The sequence below is a fragment of the Mytilus edulis genome, chromosome 11 (assembly GCF_963676685.1).
Source record: "Mytilus edulis chromosome 11, xbMytEdul2.2, whole genome shotgun sequence".
Classification (NCBI taxonomy): domain Eukaryota; kingdom Metazoa; phylum Mollusca; class Bivalvia; order Mytilida; family Mytilidae; genus Mytilus; species Mytilus edulis.
The window spans coordinates 64,810,082-64,829,526 of NC_092354.1; the positions used below are offsets into that span (position 1 = coordinate 64,810,082).

At 31.3% G+C, this 19,445-nt stretch overlaps 1 protein-coding gene across 1 annotated transcript; it reads right to left on the reverse strand.

Moving 5' to 3' along the window:
- Positions 1-14,745: 14,745 nt before the first annotated feature.
- Positions 14,746-19,202, reverse strand: LOC139496070 (repetitive organellar protein-like). Its single transcript, XM_071284508.1, has 2 exons — positions 19,167-19,202; positions 14,746-17,345 (listed from the first exon to the last, which is right to left on the reverse strand). The coding sequence occupies exon 2, from the start codon at positions 17,280-17,282 to the stop codon at positions 14,961-14,963; it is 2,322 nt and encodes a 773-aa protein (XP_071140609.1). The 5' UTR covers positions 17,283-17,345; positions 19,167-19,202; the 3' UTR covers positions 14,746-14,960.
- Between the last annotated feature and the right edge of the window lie 243 nt (positions 19,203-19,445).

Consider the following 19,445-nt stretch of genomic DNA (forward strand, 5'->3'; position numbering starts at 1 on the left):
TGTTTTTGATAGATTCTAGTCGTCTGATTTGTAATTTTACTGATTGTGTCCTGATTTCGACTGTTGACATTCGTCGTACATGTAGTTTGGAATTGCATAGCTATTGATGCATTCATAGCACGATACGCTTTTAACATGTAGATGCACTCGTTTTCGATCCAGATAACGTTTGTTTACTTGATTTGAATTTCTTTATATACCAGATTTGATCACCAGTAAACTAGTGTTCTCTGAATCCCCCTACAATTGAGACAATGATAATGTATTCATGAAATCATATAGTAGTTTTGTCATTAAAAAAAAAAAGAAAAAAAAAAGAAAAAAAAAAAAAAAAAAAAAAGAAAGAAAAAAAAAGAAAAGGAAAAAAAAGAGGAAAAGAAAAAAAAAGAAGAAGAGGAAGAGAAAGAGAGAAAAAAGAAAAAGAAAAAAAAGAGAAGAGAAGATTAAAAAAAAGAGGCGGAAGAAGAAGAAGCTACAGAGCTCATGTTTACGTTGTTGAATCATACATTTCATGTTCGACCGTATATTTTCTGACTTATGCAAATAGAGTTAATATAGTTGATCATAGTTATACAAGCAAATATAGTTATACAAGCAAAGCTGAGTTGATATTTAAAAAAAAGACCTTAACATATGATCTGTTAGTCTGTATAGGTTTCAGATAGCTCACTAAAGCTCGTGGACAGGACAATTAGTTTACCAACAAGTCAACTTAGAGCAAATAAGGGAATTATGTGCACTTTTAACACAATTATCAAATTACTTTATAAACTCACGAAGCAGCAGACAGAGCATGGTACACAATATCCTCTTTACTTTGAAGTGCGATAATGTTATTGTATATATACATGTAGTGTTTTAATATTTTGATTGTATCATCATCTAACACGGATATGTAAACATTGAGGATACCTTTGTATTTTACTATCACATTTATTTTACATGTCAGCACGAACTATGGGCTTCCCCACGTCTATTTTTAGAAACAAAACAAATATGCGGTATTTAAGTTACTGTTAAGGACTTTTACAAACAAACACGCATATTATCCAGATGGGAGACTCAATGAATTTTAAATTTATTTCAAATACTCTAGATCTATTTCCTTCTATTAAAAGGAACATTTAGCATTCTTATCTATATACAGAGCTGAATCTTTTTAATTCTAGTCGGAATTAATCAACTATGCATCTATATACACCCATTACTTAAAGTAATACCATGGAATTTTACTCTAGCACCTAGTTCTTTTAGGTCACTAAATATATTCGACGTAAAACCATTCAAGTTTGAACTTTCCAAAAAGCGGCACATACTGCTTAGCTGTATCCGAATTTTAAGTACTAATTGGAATGCATGTGATTGCCGATTTAGTACAGGAAGTGTGGAACTTTCTATATATATTGATTGATATAATTTTTTTTTTAATTGTACGTTATACTAACTATTCTGGTACCCGGCACCATAAAGATATTCTCCATCATGAGCTATAAATAACTGCATGTACAGGTATCAATGAATCATTCACTCAATTAATCAAACCAGTAGTTATATTCATATCACACAATAAAATCAGCCATCCAGTCATATCAATTCATTAGTTCGTTGAAATTATTAGAAACTTAATTCAATATTAACGCCTTTTACACTTGATTCATGTATCTTTTATTGTTACTTTATATTTCCCTTTGCATTTGTTTGCCAGTAAAAAAGGTTTTCCCAACACGATTCAACTAATTGTTTTCAAAATACCTATAATAAGAAGATAATTTATCAGCAAAAAAAGATTTTAATAAAAATACGTTACAGTTTAAAACACAATTTCCAAATATTTAGAATCTGTTTGTAAAATTCATATTGTATAAGAAAAAATATATGTGACTTGAGATTGCTTTTGTGAATGAAAAATATATATCAAATTGATTAAACTTTCAATTTTTCAATAACTCATCACCACAGGTAAACAAACTCTTTATAAAAAGTTAACAGAATTACTTCCCCTGAAATGCATTAATTTTGACTATTGGTTTTTCATCGGAGTAATCTACTTAAATCAATGGATTATTCGATTCATTGAGCTCCTTCTCGTTTTGTTGCTTAAACAGTGCACAAGTTACACGTTTATTTTTTATCAGGATAGTATAAATGTAAATTCGATATATAATATATGGTAATATACTCCCTGGCTTTCAATATTTCTATTCGTTATGTATACCTATATATACGGTTCCAACGCTGAAATTAAGTGGAGATCGAAGGAACTGTGGCTAAAAAGTTCACCGATTATTAAGGTTGTTGATATGGTCATGAACATGTTGCAACATGCGGTAACATCTCAGGTAATGTGCAATCTGAGTGTATAGTTATTGCGGGCATAGGCTATTGCACTATTGCTTGAATAATCAGCCACGGTAATTTCAAATCTTCTTTTTCATCAGAGAATGTTATATTAACAAATATAAAGTCATCATGTGTCATGGCCACGGGAAATTAGATTCCCATGATACAAGAAGATAGGAGAAAAACAAATTGTAAATCAAGACGAAGTTCTTTAATATGTTTTTATCTAAACCATTTTTACTGTTTATCTGCATTTACCGCTTATGAAACGATTTTCAGATTTATAGTGGTTTAAGTTTTTATGCCAACCAGTAGCAAACAATGCCATTTTTTCTGTTATACTACAAAACATTACACTTGGTACCAAAAGTATTTCCGGATATCGTCTTGTAGTATTTTGTAATGTAGAGGTGTTATAAATATAAAGTAAATAATAACAAAAATGATATGATGTCCATATTAATGCGTTACCGGCTACCAAATTGACGAAGTTAACCCTCCAAATTAATTTATCAAATAAGTCTGATCAAGTTGGTATAAGGGCGTCCGTAAATTTCACGAAGGGATGATTTCAACTTCACCATTTGGAACTCTTGGTTTAAAAGCGTCCTTGTAAGCAGCAACCCTCTATCAAGAAAATCATGATAGGAAATACAAGCACGGGAACCTAGTATCAATTGGGAGGTATATATCTCGTATGCAGGTGCTGCTGGAATGGTGCTACTTAGAAATGGAAAGTTCACAATTGGAAAGCTGAAGTTATCTCTTTTGTCGTAAAGAATAGTTTTCAACCGACCTTCATGGTCAATTTCTAGATGTAAGTCAAGATATGATGCCGACTTAACTGTATCTGTTGTATTTATCTCTAGTTCCATGGGATAGATGCGTTCAACATAGTCACCAAATTTAGAATTATTTAGTGAGAGAAAATCATCTTTTTAGCAGAAAGTAAAGTTAATGGATATTGCAATAAACGCTGAAAAACAATGAAAAAATATATGTAAGACATGATCAACATATAAGTCAAATTGCTGGAATTGCCGGTTGACTCCGTGTAGGAGCTACCGCCATTAAATGACGTTTTTTTTCTTTTCTTTTTTTCAATAACTTAAAAATATAAAAAAGAAGATGTGGTATGATTGCCAATGAGACAACTATCCACAAAAGACCAAAATGACACAGACATTAACAACTATAGGTCACCGTACGGTTTCAACCATGAGCAAAGCCCATACCGCATAGTCAGCTATAAAAGGCCCCGATAAGACAAAGTAAAACAATTCAAACGAGAAAACTAACGGCCTTATTTATGTAAAAAAATGAACGAAAAACAAATGTGTAACACATAAACAAACGAAAACCACTGAATATACAGGCTCCTGACTTGGGACAGGCACATACATAAATAATGTGGCGGGGTTAAACATGTTAGCGGGATCCCAACCCCCTCTAACCTGGGACAGTGGTATAACAGTACAACATAAGAACGAACTATAAAAATCAGTTGAAAAAGGTTTAACTCATCAGATGGACAAAAATATAAGTGGACGTGGCCTGGTACTTATACATCCCGACACAAAAAGACACAATGAACAGATCTAAGAGTACTCGCAGTTATCTGACAGCTAATTCAAAGCCACTAACAACTAATAAAAAATCATGCATCTAAGACTAAACTATCAATCCGTACACATCCAACATCCAATGGATTTAGTGTAAAGACATCATGAACAGCCAGAGAACAACATGACCTTGTGCAATGCCAAGTTACAGGTATCGACAGATTGTAGATCCATGAATATGTATATATATAACATACTAGTAAAATTTAGTTAGCTTTTAATCTGCTGATAACAAAATCAATATTTATTCCAATAAAAACAATATTCAATGATCTTATTACGGTGTTGAATAGGCAACCTTTTAGAATAAGTTTTTTTAAAGGAGCGACAAGTTTACATGGATCATTTCTAAATTTCCGGGCACGGTTAACAACATTTCCGTAAAAATGAGGTTGTTCTATCCCGTTTGAAATAAGTTTTCTACAGGTACATCCAAACTTCAAAACCAAATCTTTATATCTATGGAAAAAGTTTATTTTTGTATAGTTACAAGCCTCTAAATAATATATTGTTTTGACAAAATTCTAGAAATGTTTTCGTCAATATGAATTAGTGATACTCGAGTACTCGCTCGGCAAAACATCTATAAAATGGTGACACAAAAGTAAACCCATTTTAAGTATTGTATGCTGTTTTCTTATTGACTGAAAACCCTCAACATTTTTTATTAGGAGTAAAGTATAGTCCAAGGCGACGACTTTATGCAGAAAGCCGAATTTCTATTGAGTGGTCCCGCAGTTCATGTCGCTGCAATCTGAATTTTTTTTTTCAATACCGATTGCGGGAAGACGTTAATTCAGTAGTATTATGTTTGTTAAGATTGTAATTAGATAACGGATTCTAATTTCAAAAGTCTATGTACAATTGTTTCACAGTAAAACGAAGTCATTCATTTTGTAAACATTTTTTTTTTACGAAAACAACGCAACAAAACAAACACCATCTTCGCTAGCCAAGGGTTACGATCCACTTCCCTCCTCTCCACCCTTGGCAGATTAAGCCAACATTTGTGATAACAACTGTTGCGCCATCTATTGGTAAATTAAAGTCACGCACATTCCGAATATATTATTCTTGACCAATGGTAGCACCTGAACTCTTCAATTTGGAAGTAAAAACACGGTAGCGTCTAAATTCTACACGCTTTGTAAAGCAAGAAACGAAATTGTACGTTGAAATTCATGCATTTATGCAAGAAACATACATATAAACTTTAACTAGTCGATTATAAACATTCAAATTCTCACTAAATATAGTCGTATGTTTAGGGATGTAAAGACTTAATAATAAGCACGTGGCAATTGTTTACATACACTTTCTATATTTATACGTGATCATGTTATAGGCGCTTTTTGATTGGATACAGCGAGTTTCGACTGTAACCAATGAAAATCATTACCTTGAGTCTCCGAACTTCTATCTCAATCCGCCAAGGGTGGATAGCGAAGATGCAGAAAATCTTAAATGCAACAAAAACAAACAACAATGCAACACATATAGGAACGAACTACAAAATAAATACTGCCATACTCTTCACCTGGTACAGGACATTTCACGAAAAAATTGTCGGCTGAACCTAGTTTAGTAGCTAGCAGAGTCTTGCGCTTTATGACAATGTTAAATATACCGCTAAATGACAACATGACATTGCAGGATTACAGTACATATAAATGCAAGAACACTCAGAGCAGAGAAATACATAAATATATAATATAATTGTATATCATAAGCCAATGAGGAATTTAAGATATCTTGTGTACAAAAATGTGTATCGATTTAATTTCTTTCAACTTTTTAGTTAAGGATGTACTTAAGTGAGGTTAGGTTAAAATTAAGAAATTAAGAAATTAAAATTGATACTATAAGCTGGTAGAGCATCAATCAAAGATAAAGATAAGCTAAAAATATTGATAGGTAATGGACCTTTTTTTTGAGATATTTGAAATTTAAATATGGCGGGAAAAGGCTGACTCGGACTTTTACCTTATAATTGCATTGGTAATATTTAGGTCTCAAAACAAAAGAAAGAAAATCAAGAATATTTTAAAACTTTGGTAAATGACCTTTCATGAGCTATTAGGTCTTATATGAACAAAATAAATGAGTGTTATGGGGCTAAATATTTTACATTGTATTGTATGGAAAAACACCAAGGAGTCCGAACATTTGACACAAATTCCAAAACCTCGCATAAGTACATCCTTAAGTCAAAATCATAAATAAAAGATTATAATTATAAAAGTCAACGCACGATTGTTTTATAGTTAAACTAAATCATTCAAGTATAGAAACATGAGCATTGTGTTCATTTTGAAGTGTCATATGACGTTATGGGAACTAAGATTACAAAATATATATTACTAGATAGCATTTTATAATGTTTAATAGCATATATAGGATAACTGACATCTGTTGGGAAAAACCTTAATAATGTTAAAAAAAATGGTGGCTGAGTTTGTTATAGCAACTCTATTATCAAAAGAATGTATCTACAACTATGCTATTGGTGTTGCTTTAGGACATTCAATTGCATATCCCGTCATGATGAGGAAATTGTTATTTCGTATGTACAAAACGTATCGAATAAGTATCATTTAACTGTTTAGTTAGTTCAATATCATATAAATACTTCATATGTTATTTGAATTGTAAACAAAAGAATAAAATAATTGGTTATCGCCCTTAATGAGTTTTAACTTAATTTAATTTCTTGTTAGACGAAACGTTTACTTTTATAACTAAATGGTATGATAAAGGTTGATTCTTGTCTTTCTTAAAACTTGTTTACAATCGTACATTGTTGTGATCTTTTAGTTAAGATAAAATATTTGAAAGATCTTCTCCGTAGTATGGTAATATAATGCCATGGCTTGTTGATTTCATTTATAGTATACACCTATATATAGTTTTCAAAATAAACTACTTGTGGAGATTTAAATCAACATGTCTATGGTCTCTTACATGTTATACAAGTATACTGGTGTGTCCGCGATAATAAGTATCCAAGTCTTTGTTTCGAGATTGGGTCTGATTCTGAGATGAGTCAAATGTGGTTTAAAAGTATGACATATAGATCATGAGGCGCAATGCCACCCTCCTGTGGGTCGATATGTTAAATACATAAAGCAATTATCGTGATCCAGTACTGTTAATGTTGATTTTAAACGGTGCATCTAGCGGGAGGACTGAATGTTACCGAGACCTGTTGATTTCACATCTTCGTTTTGTCGAAAGTAACATACTTTCAACTCTCATGGTCAGTTCTACACGCAATATTATTTCAATTTAACTAATATGCAATGATTATGCTGTTTATATTTAAAGCAATAAACTCTTTAAGTCGCCGTGTATACATAGTACATTATGAAGTGTGAAACTGTTGTATTTATGATAAGTTTATATGAATTGGTGAATAACAATGTCCTTATTTTTCTAAATATATTTTCACAAATTTGATAGATATAACAGAAAAACTTTTGCAAAATTTGCATCCTGTTTTCGGGCATTTTATTTAGCATTTAAGCTTTCGTATGGTAACAAATACGTGACAGAATTGCCAGTCTAACAATGAAGCTGTAATACTGAGGACTCCAGGGATATACAAAAATTATCTGCGTCATAGATTAAGGTCAAATTCATGTAAGAGATTATTTTACTACAAGTAAAAATCATTAAATGATATGACCAAAGGAAACCAATTAAAGATACCAGGCTTTGACCAAAAACCAAATACGGTTTTATCGACATTTCCAATATACTGGTGGTGTTAAGGTAACATTTAATTCACCCAGGTAACAATACAGAGAAACTGTGGTGGTGCTATATGAATGCTTAAACAAAAAACATGATATCTTTTAAATCTACATGAACTATCCCATAGAGGTCGAATTAGTCACTAGCAAGTAAATAACGATGTTTCTTAGCTGATTTTGACAAAATTGAACTAAACTGGATGCTGCAAGTGAATTGTCATTTCAATTTTTCACTTTCATTAATGATTAAACATAACAAAAATCATTTTTGTCATATATCTTATAACTAGTAATTTTACCAATAAAGACATATTATCAATGCAACGTCACTAATTAATATAAAGATTTAAAGGGGCACTAGCTACGAGATATATAAAAAATCTAAAGTTTGATTTTTTTCTTTTTAATCAATAATGAAAGTGAAATAGTGAAATAACAATTCACTTTTTGCAGCCAAAAAGGTTAAATTTTGTCAAATTACGCTAAGAAACATTGATAATTAGTTATTCACTTGCAAGTGAATGAGTCGACTTCTTTAAATCCGTATTCATGTGAACTTCAATTTAACCCCTAGCTAGAGATTGACAACGCAAGCATTGTACGTGTACTGGTTATTTAAAGAAACAGAATGTCAACAATGAAAGTTAAACTACGGTAAATCATTTGACTATTAATTCGATGCACATAAAATAATTCTTATACGGTTAAAAACAATGAGAAACATCTATTTTTAATCTATAAAATAAAATCAAACAGACCTATAAAAACCCAATTGCACGTGTTAGTTTGATTTATTCATATCTTTATTTATGTTTATATCGCTTATATGGTCAAATCGATAGTTAATTAGATGACATCTGGACTATAAAACACACGAAACGAACCTATATATTATCTACCCCATGCTCTTTAAACTGTTTATTTTAGACTTTTGATAGTTTGGATAAATGTTTTACATTGTTATAAATCAAATATGAGAATTTGAGTCAAATCAGTGACCATGAATTTGACAGCTAGTGCCCCTTTAATATTCATCCTATTTTGTTTGTTTGTTTAGTTCAATTATTGTTGTCATTATAATGAAATTTAAAGCGACTCTCGTGCATGTGAGAGATAAAGCTAACTTTAACCCCAGGTTTTATTCACCATTTTCTACTTAAGGAAATGACTTTACCAAGTCAGGAATATGAAATTTGGTATACATTGTATATGTTAAAACTCTGATCGACGTCCGGCCTCTAATCGACGTCCGTTTCTCAAATCGACTGCTAAATCTGACGATACATTCGCAAATCGACGTCTTATATTTTGATACCTTTATCGCTATCCAATATGACGGCATGTATTGACAAAACTACGTATGATTGATTGTAGTCCTCTCTAATCGATGTACAATGTCTATGAATAATAAATTCCTGGACTTATTTGTTAAAATGTACATGTTTTGTAGGGTTTAAACATTTATACCTACTTTCCATATAGATTTTTTCAACCCGAAATAAGTATCATGCCATGCATATTAAAGTTTATCTTGATAAAAAGTTAATCGAATCGATCTACATAGTAGTGTGTCATTCCTATTCATGTTAATAAATGACATGCATGTAAGTGTATGTCAAGAGAAAGCAACCTAACGACTAATAACACCAAACGAAATCTATAGGACAATATGTTATCTTCAACAATAGAAAAAATAATTAAGTACAGCCAATGGTTTTTTTTTTGTATTATAATTCGATAAGATACTTTACAACAAATTTCAGATTTTTAAACCTGGAGTGAAACATATACGCAAGAAATTGGCATTTTTTATGTTGTGCTGTTACACAACTGTTCTAGGTTGTATGCTCATACACACATTTAACCCAGATATATTCTTTATGGGCCTGTAGTACAGTAGTTTTCTGTCTGTCATTTTTGTCTTTCGAATTTTTTTTTTATAAATAAGACCGTTAATTTTCTTATTTGAAATGTTTGCATCATTCGTGTCATAACACATCTCCTTATTTTTATGCAATCTCTGAAATTAAAAAAAAAATGATATCACTACCTGTTTACATATTTAGTTTAGTATATTGTAAGTCTTTAAAAAAAAACTTTATTTTTAAATAGATCCTATTTGTCACCGATAATATGTTTAAAGGTCTAAAAGACAACTGTTTTATGTGGAAATCAGCATTGTATGTGAGTTTCATGTCATTAGTTGAGGTAAACTAAAATGAGAGTACGGAAACAAAAAATTCTGCAATTTGTATTTCTAAAAAGGAGAGTAATCTGTTAAAGTGACGCCACCCAATATCCAACTTGATCTGTGTTGTGTAAAGTTTTATAACATTTGGTTGATGCAAACTAAAGTTAGAGAACGGAAACCAACTTTCAGGACGGACGCACGCACGGACGGACGGACGTACAGATGGACAAGGGTAAAGCTTAATACCACGTCTGCTTCAGCTGGGCATAAGAAGGTTAACTTTCATCGTTTTAGGCCAGAAACTCGCCTGTAAATAAATAATAGGTCACCGTGGACCCCTTTACTCAGAATAATAAAGATCCTTTCAGGGTTTTCTATTTATAACAACTTTCATGATGATAGACATTTTCATCTTGCATTTTATTCCTATAATATATTTTAGCCGTGCAAACCATCATAGGATACATTTTTAAAGTACATATTCCAATGATGATTGTTTCCAAATCTTGTTTGACGAGACGTCTGGTTACATTTTAGACGCTTAAGTGTGTTAACTTCACTTGAATCAATCAGTTTGTGTTAAAAATTTGAACTGATTTGGTCAATGCAAATACTAAAATTAGAGCTCAAACATGAATATATATAAAATCTGCTCTACATTTCATTTTTAGAATGTTTTAGTCAAAAATGGAAGTTGCCAAATTCATGTTCTGTCTCAACATTTATATATGTAAGTGCTACCACTTCCATTTAAGAAAAAAAAACGTCTTACAATGAGCACAAATGCAAAATATTTTAGTATTTTTGCATGACATAATGACTCAATTTCCTGACGCGTGTTTCAATGTGTTGTCATAGACGACTCATATTTATCTAACACACGCTTTCTACCTTTTTTATAAATAGCGTTAGAGTTAAAAAAAAAAATTAATAATTCTATATTTTGGGCCCAAAAAGGGGTCCTGATTGACCTAGTCTGTTCGATTACTAACGTCAAAGGAGAGTTTTGTTTAAAGTTAACAATGACTAGCACTTTTTATGAGTAAATTCTAATTGGCTCTGAGACTCTATTAGAATAACTTTTTTCTAAACACACAACGGATTTTTTTCATAATTTTTTGTTTAAATCTTCCACTGAATATATATAAACATAGCAATGAACAGATGCAGGGTAGTTCTATTAGTTAGGACAGACCATTTTGTATTTTGTGATGGGGATAATAGATGTTTAATGAAATGAATGTGATAGTGTTTCGATTTGAAGATAAATAATATTGGCCAAATCATGCTAAATTCAGCCCTATTCTACTATTTAGTCGTCAGTCGCTACCCTGATATACTCTATCTTTTGTTTTATTTTTCAGTTAGTTAATACGGATAGCGTTTGACATCTTTAGCCGAACATATTTATCATTTTACAGCCTCATTTTATGCTAGTTCATATTCTGGACGCTAGTCTGTGTTCCTTTATAACATGTATAATATAATCAACACATTTTTGCACCTGTCCAAAGTCACGAGCCTCTGGCCTTTGTTAGTCTTCTATGATTTTCAACTTTAGTTTCTTGTGTAAAATTTGGAGTTTAGTATGGCATTCATTATCACTGAACAAGTATATATATTGATTAAAGAGCCAGCTGAAGGACGCCTCCGGGTGTGGGAATTTCTTGCTACATTGAAGACGTTTTGGTGACCTTCTGCTGTTGTCTGTTATATGGTCGGATTGTTTTCTCTTTGACACATTCCCCATTTTTTTCTCAATTTTATAAAAAATTTAAATGCACATCAGCAAAAACCGGTTTAAAAAAGAAAAACGGTGTTTACGCAATGAAAAAAATTCCCACGAAAAAATATGTAATAAATAATCAAGTCTTATAACGAGTAAAAATGAATATTTTGTCTATGCACAACTTCTTTGCTCTAAAGGCCAACCCAACCCAAAGAAAAAAGACTGGTCGATCTCTTAGCATTGATATTCCTTTTCTCTTCTTCTTGTAGATTCAAAAGACCTGTCTTCAAAATAACATTTGGTTGTTTTCTGGACAGTTGTCATATCAGCCGACATCTTTAAAATGCTTGTATATATGTGAAATCAGTCTCATGAAATTAAAATTGCTATATAATTTACTATTCTGGAATAGTCATGTGTTCATAATATTATTTTTTTTTTCTGTTTTTTCTCCCAATATTCTGTTGCTGTGCAGTTTTTCTAAATGATTGAATGATTTCTATGCTTATTCAATATAAATAGATGGTTGCTTGGCAATTTCCAAATATAAATAAATTGTTGCTAGGCAACACTTTAAATGAATGATTGTTCACAACTCATGTGAAGACAGCCCTAGACTTTTTATGTAAGGTCTATTTAATAGTTTATATAGTCCTGAATGAAATCATGTATGGTGTTGCTAGGTACTATTTTTATAAAATAAGGGTGGTTGCCAAGCAATTTTGATATGACCTTGACTCTTTATTTTTCATAATTTAATAAAAAGTGTCGTAAACGCCTGAATATTTTCTCCATATATAGTATGCCTCTTTCTATTACATTTTCGTTCGAAATTCAATTAATATACACAAGGTCAAAAGTCAAGGTCATCAATGACCTTTGACCTTTGGACAAATTTATGGTAATTTAATTGCCAAAAGTTTGCACATCATAATCATTCAATAATTAGTACTTTTTGATGATTATTTTAATAACATGGCCACATTTTAGAGGTAAAAAGGCAAAAATAACACATATTTGTTTCCATAGCAACCATCCTAGAACCCAATTTCCCAGACATTTTTTTTTCTTATTAAAAACATTAATACTTTTCATTCATAACCACAGGTTTAATGGAGGTGGATGCAAACATTTCTTTTTTGTTCATACAAAATGTGTAAAATTTGTCTTTTGAACTATATTGAAAAATGACCTTTGCTTCTGCGGTTGTGACAATATTCAGCCAAAATATTTCGAGCCAAAATATTTCGTATATATGACATTGCTTTTTGTTTGTTGAGTTTCAAGTTACTGAAAAATATTTATAAATATCATTACAGAAAACCTGGTTTTGATTACGAATGACTGAAAGTTGTTGTTTTTTATCGATGATAAATTCCTAAAAAATGGCGGGAAATCTTATTCACTTGGTTGCCATGACCTAGCAAAATTTTGGTGGTCATTTTCTTACTTAATTACATGATCACATGTTTTGACTAAGTTTCATGAAAATCGGTGACCATGTGTGCCGGACTTCCTATATAAAATGGTTGGTGGTTACAGAGAATTGCTTTTAATTAAAACGCATTATTATCAAGACTACAGACTAGGCACATACCAGGGGCGAAGTTAAACTAGTTTCGTATTCGGGTTGATTTTTCTTTGTGTGATAGGTTTCATCTGCTCATCAACGTGTGTATTATTGTTGTGATTACGATTTTGTCCTAGGCATCACTTCAGAGACACACTTGTCAAAATGCAAATCTGGTGAGATAACATTGGTACCATTATAAATGCTATTAAAACTACTTGGTCGATACCAATGCTGATGGACTGTGTGTCCTCGTAGTAGCCTTTATGAAACATCGATTGTGTTGGACATAAAATCTTTAAACAAACAAACAAATAGATTTAGGAGTTATCTTTATCATGCATAGCTTTAATTCCATTACCAAATGTGGCTAAAGTGTTCTTCATATGAACAAGGTTTTGGATTTTTAAGTAATTAATTTTGGCAATGGGCACCGCTAATATTGGTACCCTGTAATGTTTCAAGAAAATGGCACTTCTCTATATTCTGCATTTTCTTATATTTAAAAACCTTAAAGTACTGTCATTGATCTAGTTTTTTATATGGACTCAATTGATATTTAGATCGTTGACATCTGATTTGCTCTTTCATAGGAGTTGTTAATACATAATTTTATGTTAGAAAATTGGTTCATTTTGTGCATTATTAGATAATCAGAGGTATAGTGTCAGTTTCTTAAAAAGAAATACTGCAAAACCTGCAAAACAACTCATCAATAAGCTTTTGCAATGTTTTTTTAATAACAGTTACAATGGATTATTCTCTTTTTTTCTTTCGAAATACGCAAAAAATCTCATCAAAATTCTTGGCTTATATTTCATGTTTCGAGCGCCATGTTCGTCCCTTCGAGACTAACCAGTGGTGTTCAATGGAAAACAAATAAATAAATTGCGAATTTAAAGATCTTAAAAACTAAATATTTAACAATGTATCCATATAATTGTAATTTAGAGGATTTTAATATTTTTATTGTTACTAGTTTTGATTTTTTAAATTAAGTTAGTAAGTAAATACTTTAATATTTAAATGTTGACCATTTAAATTAAATAATTCGAATCCAAAAAATTGAAATACTAAGTTGTATAATTACTTGAAGAACTTCATTACAAAAACAATTAGCTAAATGCTTGATGAAGATTTTTTGAAGGGTTTTTAAAAAGTACAGAAAAGGAGTAACCTTTTCAACATAACTTTGTCTGAGAACGTTGGAATCTTAGTGTCAGGAAAAGCAGTCCACCAACAGTGGTACTGACCCATTGTTGAAAAGTGATAAATAAAGGCAACAGTAGTATACCGCTGTTCAAACTCATAAATCCATGGACAAAAAACACAATCGGGGTAACAAACTAAAACTGAGGGAAACTCGTTAAATATAAGAGGAGAACAACGACACAACACTACAATGTAACACACACAGAAACGGACCAAGCATCAGACAAAATCCCATGAGAATAATAAAATTGTTCTTAATTCTGTGCATCCACAATATGTTATTATCAACGTAATTAGATGGAATTAAAATCGAAGTTTTAATACAGTGCTGATACATACGGTAATTTGAATGAAGTTATATAGAAAATCTTATGAAAAAAAACTGTATTCCCTTGACAACTAAGTAGAATGCAACTTATTTTAAAACTATAAGTTTATATATTATATCAATCTAATACGGCTATTCCTCTAGCGAAACGTGAGAAAATAAAGGTAAAAAGACAATTTAAAACTGAAATCAGAATGAAAAAAAAACTTGAATAAATCATGCTACTGATATGTCTGTACTGCTAGTCATCATCATTTTATCTATTCTTCGTTGTACCTCTGATATTCTCTGGTCCACTAAAAGCATACTGGGATAACTATTTACAGAGAGTTTTGCTCTTGGTTTTATTGGAACAGTTAGTTTTTGTCGCCCTTCACGACTGTTTTCGATGATGGAACGTTTGACATTCTCGATTTCGTTATTTTTCAACGAAACTCCCGTTATATTTTCTACAGTGGTTCTTTTTGGATCCTCTTGTGTTTTAAGATTTCGAAAACCTTCTTCTATTTCAGCCATTTTTCCAAAGTGATGTTTTGTTTTAGTATTATTTTCAAGTTCTTTAATCTTAGTTTTTAGTGACACTTTTGTATTTACTGCCCCTGTCCTCATCTCTGGTGGTTTGACTTGAGTTTTGTCTACAAGAAGTACCTGTTTAGTAGTTGGGAGGTTCGGTACAGAATGATTCGTTGACTCTTTATCTGTTTTCTCCTTGTTTTTACTCTCGCTTTCATCGTTTCCTATCCTTTTCGGCTTTTGAATTGTAGAAAATAGAAACTCGTAACGTTCTTTCTTATCCTTATTCTTTGAAATTTGACCTTCCGTCATTTTTGAATATGGATTGTCAAATTTTGCATTTACAGGCTCCTCGTTATTTTTTTCACTCTTTGGTTCTATGTCTTTCATTGTTGAATTTTTGCTCTCTGGAGATTTGTTTTCGAAATGGACAGTTTTATTTGTTATATTATCTTTCACTATTGCGAGGGGCTTGATGCCCATAATTTCTTCAACTTCCGGTTGTCCGAGTTCAAGACTTTTTGGAATCAGCCGATCAGATAATGTGATTATTTGTTTCTTTTCTTGTAAACGGTTTATTGAGCTGAAATTACCCTTTAGTGTTTGAGTTAGAGTTGGTTTGATTTGTCCAGGTTTTGATGTGTCCTTACGATCTGAATTACCTGCGCGGGCGGCATGATTGTATTTTTGAATTGCTTTTTCGTTAATTTTCGTTGGTGTTTCTGCAATATCCTCAGGTTTTGTTGCTTGTGATTTCTGTTCAAAGTCTCCATCCGAATTCTTTGTTTGCTTATTGGAAATGTTTGGATCGTAAGGATTATTTTGTCTGTTATCTCTACGAAGATTGTTGTCATTATTACTAATTTTCTTTCTTGGTTTTTCTCTATCTTGTTGTGTTTGACTAAACTCCGCACCGTTTGTTACGCTTTCGGCTTTGTTCAGACGATATTTTATACCGACATCCGTATCTGTTTTTCTACATGTGTTTTGAGTAGTTTGTTTTAAAGCATAACTATTCTTTTGAGGAACATAAAAACGTTGAAACTGTTCGGAGTTAGAACGTCGCATAATATTTTGTTTTACTACGTTTTCAGTAATACGTTGTTTTGTGATTATTCTAGGGGTAATTTTCTTTTTGCCTACGTCTAGTAAAATAGGATCTTCTTCGTTTACAGTTGATAATGTCGTCTTTACAACGGGATTATTTATTGCCTTTTTGGTCAGGTTTTTATGCAATTTATCTCTTCCACTTGGATAATCCTTGTTTTCCCAGTCTACCTCAAATTTTTGTTGAGATTTATAAACTTTATTGCCGTCGCCTTGTTTTGACTTTTCAAGCGACTGTTTTTTCTTCTCAACTGTCTTTCGTCCAATTTCCCAAAGTTTTCTACTAGATACTTTCTTCCCACTTTCAATACGTCTCGCAGCCATAAGTTTATGCTGCCAAATCATACGCTCCTGTACAATCTTTTTCTCAATGTATGATATTCTGCGTTCAGCTTTTACAATATCTTTATTTCTTTCCTGTTCAGCAGTTGTAACTCTGCGCATAAACAACTTCCGGTCCTCCGCGTGTTTCTTTTCTATTGTTTTTATTCGCGTTCTCGTCTCCTCTCTTGACTTTTCTGCTCTTTTTTCGATATTCTCTATGTTTTTGGCAATTATCTTTGATTCCTTTTTAATGTGTTCTTCCATATGTCTAGTGCTCCTATTAGAAAGAGAAGAACTCAGTCTTTTCCTTCCCTCAATTTTTCGTTCTCTTAACTTCAATTTTTTCTTGTTTGATATTTTCTCTTTTTCGATATTTTGAACAAACATTTCCATCAGTTCTTCGTCTTTTTTCATCCTCTCCTTCTCTTGCTCTTTCCAAGCTTTTTCTTTTCTTTCAGTAATTTCTCTTTTATGTAGTTCCTCTTGTCTGATATTCCAGGCTATACACGCTTGATAAATTTGTCGTTCCTTCTCCGTCTGTTTTTTTCGCTCTTCAATTTTCTTACGGTACAAAATGTCAACAGCATTACCCATGGCAACTTTTCTATCAAGTCCATTTCCTTGTCATAACGACTGGTATGCATTTGGTGTGTTTATCTGTTGAAAAGAAAACATTATCTAATAAATGCCTGTAATATTATTAGAAATAACATCAAAAATGTGGTACACACTGAATAACACGCGTAGCAGGTTATTTTCAATTGTGCACCACATTTTTTATGTTATTTAGAATAGACAGAACAAATGTTACAGTCATTTCTTTTTATTTAATTCTAAATTCCATTTTAAACCGGAGTAAATCATGAAAAAACGATGACAACGTCGAGGTCACATGACAAAATGATGTCTATGAGCTGATACACAAAACAACGTCAGCCGATCAGAAGACGCGTAATATTCAAAATTAAATTATAAAAAAAAATGTATTTCTAACTAACAGATCCGAATCAAGAAAGGTATCTAACACAAAAAGCTGAATAAGTTGTGAAACATGTCATATATTAAATGTGTGGTCTAAATTTGTTTGCTGCAGGAATGCATTGACCTTATTTACATAGCTTTTTAAAATCATTTGATCTGACTAATTGTGTATTTAAACGTTATATTTATTTAAATAATAATGAATATTTAACCAAATAAGATCAAGTACCTTTTTTTATTTTGTTAAAAACACTTCAGACGCATGAAATTATGAAACGTGTTGTTTCAATTTTTTAATGTCTATATGTTTTTTAAGACATGCATCTCATCCTCTTTGACATCATTTAAAAATATATAGGACAGTGGATATGTTAGGGACCTGGTCAGAACTCTCATTTCTTTATTTGTTCTTTTTTTTTTTTTAGATCTTTCTTCTACATTTGTTTTATAATTATTTTGCCCAATATTCTAAAGTCCTCTTCTATTAGCACTCTATTACTGTTAGTTAGCTTTTCGCCATTTTTCTCTATTATTTAATCTGTGTTTGTCCTTTAATCTGCACTGTTTGACCATAACCATTATTCTTTTAATCCCATATAGACCCTTAGAAAATAGTGGTGTTTGGTTGTCCTTAATTTGAATCTAAATTGTTTTTAAAGTTCATTAAAAAAAAAACATTTTAGTTCAAAGTTTCACAAAATCAACAGTACTTTATAATTTTGTTGGCTCTTTTATTATTTCTATGATATTCATTAAAAATATGTCTTTCAACATAAAGACAGTATTTGAGGGATTTTGTTTGTTTTTGTTTTTTAGGCCGGGGAGGGATATCGTGTGAAATTTATTGCTAAGCAATAACACGCTGCAAACAGATTTCATATTTGAAACAAACATTCTGGCTTAATATGAAGCAAGAATCATGTCAAGATAGATTCTAATTATTTTACATTCTATACTATAGGGTTATTGCATAAATATTGGGGAATATTGTCCGGAGTAAAATTTTATATTGCACGAGCTTGCGACTGCAATATATATGTTCTACGAGGGACAACATTCCCCAATATTCATGCAATAATCCTTTTATTGTATAGCAATATAATATTTTAAAGTAAAATTTGTTTTAAACTAAGATTTTGTCGTTGATGACGTCATGCATTTTGAAGATTTATTGCACGCTGACTTTTGGTTACTTTCTGTGGTAAATATTATATTTCTATACAATATTAACACATATTCATGGTTTCATGTTCATATAGATATAGTATGAGCATAGCAGCTTTGAATATGCGCAATTTGTGTATATCTTAATTCTTGCATTTATAAGCTTTAAAAAAAAATAAGCGAATTTTATTTGTTTACATTTTTTTTCATTCGATATTTCAACATTTAAACACTGTAAACAATTATATTTTCATGTTAAACCAAGTGATATAGTTTAATATTGGAAAAATATCTTAATACATCTTTCAAATCAATAAAATATTTTTGTCTTACCATATTTCCACAAGTTCATAATTTTCCCCCGTATGATAATAATTGCATGTTATTATGCATATAGTATTATTGTCCGCCATCTTGTAAACAAAACTAATTTAAACAATGGTTGAACATAAATGCTTACTCACCCTAAACACCAAACGAAACTTTAAATTAAAATAATTGGGACAATATTTAAAATATGTTGTTTAAAAATTGTTAATAATACATAAATATTCGAGCTTACATTGCAGTATTTTCAAATACAGCTATCATTATCTTTGAAATGATTTTGTT

Bases quoted from the DNA above. Each gene is read 5' to 3' on its own strand.
- LOC139496070 (XM_071284508.1), bottom strand. From the start codon at position 17,282: ATGGGTAATGCTGTTGACATTTTGTACCGTAAGAAAATTGAAGAGCGA.